Source organism: Chaetura pelagica, unplaced genomic scaffold, assembly GCF_000747805.2.
Source record: "Chaetura pelagica isolate M959 unplaced genomic scaffold, ChaPel_1.0 scaffold346, whole genome shotgun sequence".
Classification (NCBI taxonomy): domain Eukaryota; kingdom Metazoa; phylum Chordata; class Aves; order Apodiformes; family Apodidae; genus Chaetura; species Chaetura pelagica.
This window is the reverse complement of record NW_009953797.1, coordinates 262,441-272,549: the sequence shown is the minus strand read 5'-3', so window position 1 is coordinate 272,549 and position 10,109 is coordinate 262,441. Positions and strand designations below refer to the sequence as shown.

Sequence of the window (10,109 nt, the reverse complement as noted above, 5' to 3'; positions counted from 1 at the left end):
AGGAAACACACACTTTATTTATACCATCTGCTGGAGGTTGGTGATTGGTCTGACTGATACATACTGGGGATGAAACTGCTTTCAGCAGTGCTTTTCCTGGTTCTCAATGGGACAAACAAAGTAAAAGGAGGTCCAGAGTTAACGCAGGTTGGAGAAGACACTGCACACACCCCTGTTGCACAGATTCTTTCCCCACGCCTGAGGAGGTCTCCTGCATCCCAGGGAGGAGAGTTTTCCTTAGATTTGTCGAGGATGTGCTGGCTGCTGTGTTTTCCTCCCATTTCCCCCACTTGGGGACAGCCTGCCCAGTGATGGCCTGTCACGCTGGGCAGAGGAGGAGGTGGATCAGAAAAAAAGAAACGGAGAGGAAAAGAAGCAAAAAGCCAGCAGTGATTAAGGGCTCTCCTTGTGAAGCTGCACATCCATAGGGTACAAGAACACTGCCCAATACACATTATCCAAGAGTTTTAACACAATTTATTTTATGCTTAAATAATCAACTAGATCATCCAGTGTTTGTTGTTTTCATACATATGTAATTAGAGCTATTATCAATGAATGCTGTTTCCATATGAATATAATCAACAAATTAAAGTATTTCACCAAAACCCAAATAAAAATGCCCTTTAAAACACAGCAGCCTTAACAACCTAATATTACACTGCTAGGATGATTACAGATGATTGGCTTACTGAAAGATTCTACATCTTATAGCCAGTACACAATACAGTAATAATTTTACAGCGTGCTGCCAGTCTATTAGCTAATAATTTCTCTTCAGTTCATTTAAAAATATCCCAAACTTGGGCTCCTTAGAGCACCAACCCACTTCTAAAGCTGCAAGCATTACCCCCATTATAAAGCGAGAACAGATAGCACCCCTCTCCCCATAATGCAACTACTGTATATGTTACGGGGTTTAGGTCATTTCATTGAAAAATTGGCAACAGCAACAAATATTAGATGAAGGGCTTTGTGTTTACAGATAAAATCTTATTTTTCATGTTGCAGTATAGTGTTTGCAAAACTGGAAAAGATTTAATCAAAATAAGGTGAAACACATGCATCAAAATATTAGTACTCTGAAGAAAAATTTTCACAGAACTACAGAATTCCTCATTTTGGGAATCATTTAAATTTGCAGCAGATTTTAAAGATTTTTTTAAAATCAAGCTAGCGTTTTTGCATATACAAACATTATAATTGCTAATATACAAGAATCTGTGAAGATACACCCAGAATATCCCTGTAGGTACAGCCATTTGAGACACCTATCCTGCTCAATGCATTTGCAATATTCTGTTTGTGATCGAAAAGGCAGTGCCTTATCAACATTTATTCTATTTTGTTAGAATTTATACAGTGTTATTTATTTACAGCAAAACTACTGATGTTTAAAAAAGAAACAAATAGTGTTTTATACCCTGACAGTTTGGGTCCGAGAAAAATAAGGCGAGCTGTTGTGGATTTTAGTAATTTTAGTGTCTTTCCATGGTTTAACTGTTTTGTCTTCGTACATCCCTTCTGGCCACAGGAATTTATTTCTTTTGAGATGACATCAAACTGCTTGAAAGAAGCTGTTAACAAGCATGGCATCTTGTATATACACTGCACTGGTAACTGTGCACCCTCCAATCCTGTGAATGAATGTGAATTTCCATGCTCTGTAAATTGGCTCATGCTAAATTAACTTGTTTGGTTTTTTTTTCTTTGTTTTTGCATAAAAACCATGCGGTTAATGTGTGGAAGCAGCAAACACACACACACTTTTATAGGTGAATGTATAATTCCTGTTGATTTTTCTTCTGTGAGTGTCCCTCTAGAATACTGGCAGTAAAAGCACACAGTCCTACGGAAAGAAAAGAAGCACAAATCATTCAGAGTATCTCGTTAGAATCAATTCTGTGCCTTTCCCTGACTAAACAGAGAAGTTCTAATTGGCACTGTGGAATTCTGGATAAATCCCACACTTCCTAGGTAGGTAATGGCATCAGTTGAGCTTCCTGCATGAAGGGGAAGTGCAGCTGCAGATGTCCATGTTTCTTGTGAACTAAATACATTTAAAGCACATTGCATTTCATCACCCCAGACAAAGCTCCAGCTCGTCAGATCCCATGATGACAAGGAACGGGTACTCTCCACAGCAGAAAAAATGGCATCATCTCCAGAATGAGAGAGCTGCTGCTTTCACAACATGTTTATTGTTTGCTAGCATTCCCACAGTGGTGGAAAACCTGTGCTCCTTGCACGTCCACCTCTGCCAGTCGCTTGGGGAATGTGACCAGGAGAGCCAGGAATGCAGAGTCCAGCCTTTAGGAAGCTTCACAAAGGACAAAGGGAAGAAGAGGAGCAGCCCCATCCATCTCCCACCTGGCTCACACGAGCAGCTCTGAGGAGACATGGGGGGCAGCTCATGCTGTCTCACCCACCTCAAAACAGTCGTGCAGCCATGCACATAAGGACAGCAAGTGTGTTACATCTCTTGTACCCCAGGGGTGCGTTGCAGCAAGGAAGCTGGAAGCAGGAACAAACACACTGCCCAAAGGGAGCTGGAAGACCTCTGGGCTCACCAGCACCTGGGCGCAGGGAAGCCTGTTTGGGAGCACAGCTTGCACAGTGCCTGCAGGATCCAGGCTGGCATGGACATGTCTGGTTAGTAATCAGGTCACAGGTCCACACACATTCCTCAGGAGTGCTCACACTCTTCTCCTTCTATGTTAAAACAATCTGTCCTTGACCACACCTACAGTTGCCATAAATCTGTCCTGCTGCTAAAAGCCACCTATTCACATTGCAGCAGTCACGCCGGCTCGCATTGTGCTGTCCTCCAGAAGTACATGCAAGAGTTCTTGGCTTTTCCTTTCAACCTATTGTCCCGGTTTGAGCCAGGATTAAGCCAATTTTAGTGACTTTTTTTTTTTTTTTTTTTTTCCTTCAGTGAGCTCTCTTTAAAGTAGCAGCAAGTTTTCCAGCTAGTGGACTGATAACACTGGAATGTTTATACTTTGTCCCCAGAGACCGAGGACACTTTGTTCTGTCTGTTAAATCTAGTGCTTTTGACACTAAAAGAGCAGAAGACTCCTATCTACAACCCTCCCATAGGGAGGAGCAGACTAGATGGACAGCAAAATTGGCCAGAGATATTCCGTATATATATGTATATAACTACATAGCTCTCAATATAAATCCAGGGATTATGGAAATCAAGCCTTATATCCTCCTTTCTTCTTCTTCTTTCCATCTCTTCTGCCCATGACCAGCATCCAGGGAGGACTCCATCTACCCATCACCATTGATCCCCAGGTTCATGCATTCCTGACCCTCACAACCCTCCCCTCAGCTCCTCTCTGCTCTGCTGCTCTCTCCAGCAGCTCCGGGACATTTCAGGACTGCTTACAGCTCAGAAGATGCTGTGGGAGTTGCTGGGGTTGGGAGAGGCAATACAGTTTTGCACATTCCTGCACATACATGTATATATTTGTACATATTTATTTTATCATTAGTATTTCATTAAAGTTGTCTAGTTTAGGTTTCAATCCAGAAAGTCTCCCTCCTTGTTCTCTCTCACCTTTTCCTACCTGGCGGGGGTGGGATTGAGAGCATTATTGTTGCTGGTTTAATTGCTGATCCTGAGTCAAACTATGACACCTGTATTTCACAATGGGTTTATCTGAAATGGTGACAAAGATAGAAAAAAAAAATAATCTAACTAAAATTGTGACTTATTTTTTTTCAATCAAAGGAAAAGCAGCACCTCTGCCTCCCTAACAGGATTTTTTTTGTCTTTTGGAATCAAGAAACAAACTGGTTTTCTATCAGAATTCCCTGAGCAAATATTTATGTTTTTGAATTTAGATAAATCGTTTTCAGTAGACTCTTGACAGGGCTCACAATTACTTAAAGCACATTTGGTCATGCTTATCATATCAAAGTTTGAACCGCAGAGATTCATCTTACAGGAAAAAGTTTCTCTCTGAACAAAGGTTTATTATCTAAGGCAGACTCCCTCTGAGTTTCTCAGGGCTCTAGCATGGAAGAGTTGCCTACTAGAAATCACAGGAAAAACGCATCAGCAGTCGTGGGAATTAATCTAGTTCTGAGGAAGTCAGACTCCAGCTTTCTGAAGGTCAGAATGGGTTTCATATATTAGGCAAGGATTGCCATATCAATAACATTTTACTTGAAAATGAAATGCTGTTCTCTTATCCCCAGTGGATGCTGCACCATGCTTGTATGCCAATATGCTCTTTATCTGCACTGCTTATGGTGTTCAATGCCCTGCCATGCCTCTAGTGCCTTCTAATTCACAAATTTCCACTGTTTTCCTCCTGCAGATTGACAGTGGAGAAGCATAGGACCAAACTTGGGACACAATTTCATATTAGCAGCACCATCCCTTTGGCTTTCTTTCTTTCTGTATCCTTGAGCTCCACAAAGCAGAAAGGCACATCAAAAGAATCACCTCCCTTTTCAAAACGTTGACTATTTTATGAGTATATTGAGCAGCAGGCCATGTGAAGCAGTATTGTTCTATTAGCACAGGTGGGAGGGCTCTCAATAAAAGCAGGAATTCAGCAGTTGTGATAGGTGAATGCAGCAGGTGCCCACAAGATGCTGAAAGTATACCAGTCACCTTGCAGCTCTTGCTCCTTAGGGCTTGATCCCATGAAGCCCTCAGGTAGACCCCACACAGCTGGTGGCCACTGGTCTAAGACGGCACAGCTCACATGCACAGAAAGCCCATACAGCCAGGTGGCTTTAGGGGCTACCTTCAGAAGGGTCTGTCTAGTGCCTCAGGAGAGACTCTGCTTCTGTTCTTTAAGGGGTTCCCTCAGGGGTCGGTACTGGGACCGGTGTTGTTCAACATCTTCATCAGCGACCTGGATGAGGGTATAGAATGTACCCTCAGCAAGTTTGCTGATGACACTAAGCTGGGAGGAGTGGCTGACACACCAGAAGCCTGTGCTGCCCTTCAGAGAGACTTAGGCTGGAGAGTTGGGCGGGGAGAAACCTGATGAAATTCAACAAGGGGAAGTGTAGAGTTTTGCATTTGGGGAAGAACAACACCATGTCCCAGTACAGGTTGGGGGCTGACCTGCTGGAGAGTAGTGTAGGTGAAAGAGACCTGGGGATCCTGGTAGACAGGAGGATGACCATGAGCCAGCAATGTGCCCTTGTGGCCAAGAAGGCCAATGGCATCCTGGGGTGCATTAGAAAGGGTGTGGTTAGTAGGTCAAGAGAGGTTCTCCTCCCCCTCTATTCTGCCTTGGTGAGGCCGCATCTGGAGTATTGTGTCCAGTTCTGGGCCTCTCAGTTCAAGAAGGACAGGGAACTGCTCGAAAGAGTCCAGCGCAGAGCTACAAAGATGATTAAGGGAGTGGAACATCTCCCTTATGAGGAAAGGCTGAGGGAGCTGGGTCTCTTTAGCTTGGAGAAAAGGAGACTGAGGGGTGACCTCATCAATGTTTACAAATATGTAAGGGGTGAGTGTCGGGGCGATGGAGTTAGACTTTTCTCCGGGATGACCAGTGATAGGACAAGGGGTAATGGGTGCAAATTGGAGCATAGGAGGTTCAAGGTGAATATCCAAAAAACTTTTTTTACTGTGAGAGTGACAGAGCCCTGGAACAGACTGCCCAGGGAGGTTGTGGAGTCTCCTTCACTGGAGACATTCAAAAACCACCGGGGTGCGTTCCTGTGTGATGTACTCTAGGTGACCCTGCTCTGGCAGGGGGGCTGGACTAGATGATCTTTTGAGGTCCCTTCCAACCCCTAGGATTCTATGATTCTATGATTCTTTACCTCCACATTGCTATCCAGTATGTCTCCCAGGATCTGCTTATCCTGTTCTTAAATCCTATAGTCAATCCTATACCAGATGTATAGGAGAAGGATAGCACATAGACTTGCATTTCATAAACTCTTCCTCTGCCCAATTCCTTAAACCCTCCAAAGCTAAGAAAAGTTCCGAGTAGAAAAAAAAGACATGAATATGGTAAACACAAGCACTTGAAGCCATGACTGACTGACCAGCATTGACAGACACAGACTGGCTCCTCCCATATTTGCAGGTACATTTGCTGTGTGACTACAGCTCTGTGATCAAGACAAAGCACCCTCTGGCTTCACAGTGCTTCAGCACGCTGCTACAGATCCCCTGCAAGGGCGTCTTAGGTCATGGGTTTTAGTTTAGTTGGGTTTAGTTTGGGAAGCCCTTATAGCGTCAGCTGCTGTTTTGTTAAAATCATTAAGGCTGGATTAATAAACTTCACAAGAAACAGTTGGTAAGGATTATTTGTTGGCAAATCCTGAGACACTTCAATGGCTCTTACAAGGACTTTGACTTGTGCAACTGCCTGCAGGAGCGGAAGGTTTACTTGTGTGCAGCTCCTTCCCCATCTGTGTTTAAGCTGACTTATAGGAGGAGAAAGTGTCATGGATTACTAACACTTGACTTTGTAGAACTCCCCAAAATTTTGCACATGCCTCAGTATTGCTTTCCTTCATGTTCCAAGAAGTAAAGCTCAGTTTCTATACGTGAAGTCAAGGTCATTTTCTGCTTACAAGGTCAAGGGCCGTCTATTCAGCCTTGCAGCTCAAAAGGAATGTCAAGGTAGCAGAGACAAGCCATTGTGCAGCCCATGCGCTGGTGCCCGCGCTGCGCAGTGCCGTGCTGGCAAAAGGCTTAAGCAATGGAAGAAAATTGATCACACTGACCGTTCAGTAGTTGGCTTTCAGCTTTCATGAGTAACTTTTCTTCTCCACATGTCTGATTTCTTTCTTTGTCTTAACCTTATACGCTTCTCCCTGCTTTAAAGGAAAAGTATCAACATTAACACAGGCTGCAGAGAGTGCTCATAACTATAAACCTGCTTTCAAAACAGATTCCACATTTTGCTGTAACAGGATAAGTAAAAAGCAGTTAAATCACATTAACACATCATTTCAAAGATACACAAAATCTGCTTATCCACTCTGCTGAGTTGCAAAAGCACAGGCTTGAAATATCATCTTCAAGCAAAAAAACACAGGTCTACAATTTCAGCATGATGCCTGGGGTGGAGTGCCTGGCTGGCAGCTCTTGGGACAACCCCTGCCACCAACTGCAGCAGGATTCACTGCCACCATCGAGGAAAATCACCTTCCCCAACCAGCCTCCTGGGTCAGCCAGGACCAACAGACATTTCTGACAGCATAGACCATGGCTGCTGTTATGATGTTTCACAATGTCTGTGCTTGAAAGTGAGCAGGTTAGTAACGGAGTAAAGGGAAGAGAAAGAAAGCCAGCAAAAACCACCAAAGCAGCACAGAAGTAAAACCAACAACACTGAGAAGCAGCACAGGTTTCAGTGTCTTTAAAACAGTGAACCAGAAAATAAATTTCATCTTTGCTCATTAAAAATAGCTCAATAATAATCTAAAAATAAATACTCTAGTAATCACAAGCCTCATTCACATCAGAAAAAGGCATCTGTTTATGGGTGGTTATCGGCAGAGTTTACCCCTCGGGAGATCTACATTGATGTATTTGTAACTATTTGTAGTTTCCGAGTAATCTAATCTGGAGCAGCAAACTGAAAATATTTCCCCCTCACTGGGCAGGATTTGTTTTTTCCCTGATAAAGGATTACAAAAGATGGGGTGGAAAATATGTTTGTTTCAACTCTCCTATTTCTGTGGTGTCATCACCCCCCGATTTATTTATTTATTTATTTATTATTACAAGCAGGTAAAGAGTGTTTATTATCTTTTTTTGTGAATCTGTTTTCACTCAGACAAAAATTCCATTAACCCAATGACAAGTTTACCAGAGCACAACCTCCCAGGGTCATGCACTGGGGGGCAAGGCATGAGCTCCCTGGAGCCATTTGTCTCCAGAAGCATCCTGGGGACAGAAGACATCTCGAGGGACAACCTATCCATGCCCATGCAAGAGGGGCTGGCGTGTGTTGGGACATGACAGGCCTGACCTTCCCACTGCCCTCCCTTCTTTCGGGGGTGCTGAAGCTGGGCACAGTCCAGACCTTCCGGGCTTCTGATTTTAATTGCCAGAGACAAAATCCTGCCTTGGTGTTTGCTTGTAAAGGATAGCATTGCTTGGTTATGATTCCATCCCCCTGAATTCTGCAAAGTCTCAGTCTCTAGCACAGGGATATTATGCAGGTGAGTGAGAGGCTTGTGGGGACCAGACTGTGGCTCGTTCCTTTGGGCTGGTGACAAAAGTAAAAAGGTACACCTATGGGTGTAAGGCACAAATTCTGCAAGGCCTTAACCATACCCACAGACATAGCTCACCCTGATGTTACAAAACAGGCTCCACATCTATGGTTCAAGTCTGCTGCCTGTTATACAGACTGAGACATTGAAGCATAAAGAATTCAGCCAGGCCCCCTTGACACAGCCCTTGCCCACACATAAGCACAGAGACTGCCCTGTTACCCACCCCCACAACTTGTCAATAACCACAAGCACTGCACTTTGCCAAGGCTTCTTGTTAAATGCAAACCTCCAGCCCTTTAGCAGCACTTTCTAGCAGTCAACACAACCCTCTGTGTCTACCGTTATTTCCTGGCAGTCCCCATTCCATTACCATTTCACCAGCTTTCCTCTCATGGGGAATAACAACACGTCTTACTACCTTCCGGGTGATCTGTGGGAAGCAATACATGAAAAGCATTGGGTTTTTTCCCTAGATTCTAAAGGGAAAAAGTATGTTAAAAGAAGTTACTTGAATGCAAAGACTCAGAGCAGTGATGTAATTCATGATTACTTTTCTCGTGATGACGTTGCCTTCTTCATCAGTAAACTGTTCCTCGGTTACAGATTCACCAGGAATGTTTTTTGCTTCCTCACCCTAAAGAACGTGTGATAAGATTAGCAATATAACCTATATGCTGCCACACATTTCCACACCAATCCAAGCAACAAGCACATGCTATCTTCAACTTTATGAAACAGGTTGCTTTATGTCACACACATAGCATGAGAGCCTTGCTCATTTAGCATGCCAATACCTACTCATTTGTTCTACAGAATGTGTCCTTGAAGCCTGTAGTGAGCTTCTAGCATATTGCTCTTATTAACTAATTCATTACTTGAAGCTCTCTGAGCAACAAATCATCTTGTGGTCAGTCTGAGTCCTATAAGATGGACGCACAAATTCATGATGATTTAATTTCTAATCAGATATCCATCAGCTTTTCACAGCTTCTCAGTGACCAGCACACAGAAACATGGTCTAACACCAAAATAAGGTGGGATTTGATGTGGAATTTAAAATGACAGCTCTGCCTGTAGCTTGCTAAATACAAAATCTTAAACACAAACAAAAGACAAGACTTCTCAGCATTTACAACATGGAGAAAGGTATCTTACATGGCACTTTTCCTGGCTCAATACCACCTGCTGACTTGCCGAGGGGCCTCAGCAGCCTAGAGCACAACTCAGTGACATGGGCAGCCCTCCTACCATCGCCGCTTGTAGCATCAGCAACTTATAGGACCAGCATAAACAAATCTCAAAGCAGTCTCCTAACTGCTATGCGAGTGACTTACTACCACTACAAGAATTATTGTTCACATTATAAACAAATGACATTACTTTAGGGCTAGCTGGCAGTCATGAACTTATGTTCCAGAAGAACTTCAACAATTTTACCTCATAAAATCATGTTTCCAAACCCATGTGCTGAAGTAAGCGTTGTATTTGATGCTTCAAAAATATCCATTGTCTATGCTTTTTATTCCATATAAATAAAACAAATATAATCATAATGTAGCTGGCCTACCTATGAAAAATTTCCACATGTAAATTAATAACCTTTTAAACAAAACAAAAAAAAAATCCTTACAACTTTTCTTTTCCCCTCAACCCACTTTGGAAATAATGACAAATAGAGGGAGGAAGTAGAAAGAAACATTGTACATGTTACATCCATACAAACAACAAAATAATACTTGAAATGAGATATTACAGCTCAACATCAGCCTTTCATAATGCTTTCACATAGTAAGCAGCACATGGCAAATATAACTCCTATTTACTGTGGTGTATACAATACAGAGTGGTCTACACAAGCTCCTGGCACTGCTCTATAATACAGTGATGCC

The 10,109-nt window shown here is 43.0% G+C and overlaps 1 protein-coding gene across 1 annotated transcript in view; it reads right to left on the bottom strand.

Moving 5' to 3' along the window:
• Positions 1 to 462: 462 nt before the first annotated feature.
• ANK3 (ankyrin 3, node of Ranvier (ankyrin G)) overlaps positions 463 to 10,109 on the bottom strand; it is a gene marked incomplete at its 5' end in the record, with an annotated part of 146,886 nt that continues 137,239 nt past the window's right edge. Inside the window, 4 exons of the mRNA XM_010001142.1 lie at positions 463 to 1,849; positions 6,718 to 6,810; positions 8,591 to 8,650; positions 8,771 to 8,854. Coding sequence (XP_009999444.1) covers positions 6,742 to 6,810; positions 8,591 to 8,650; positions 8,771 to 8,854 — 213 coding nt within the window. The remainder of the gene's footprint in view (positions 1,850 to 6,717; positions 6,811 to 8,590; positions 8,651 to 8,770; positions 8,855 to 10,109) is intronic.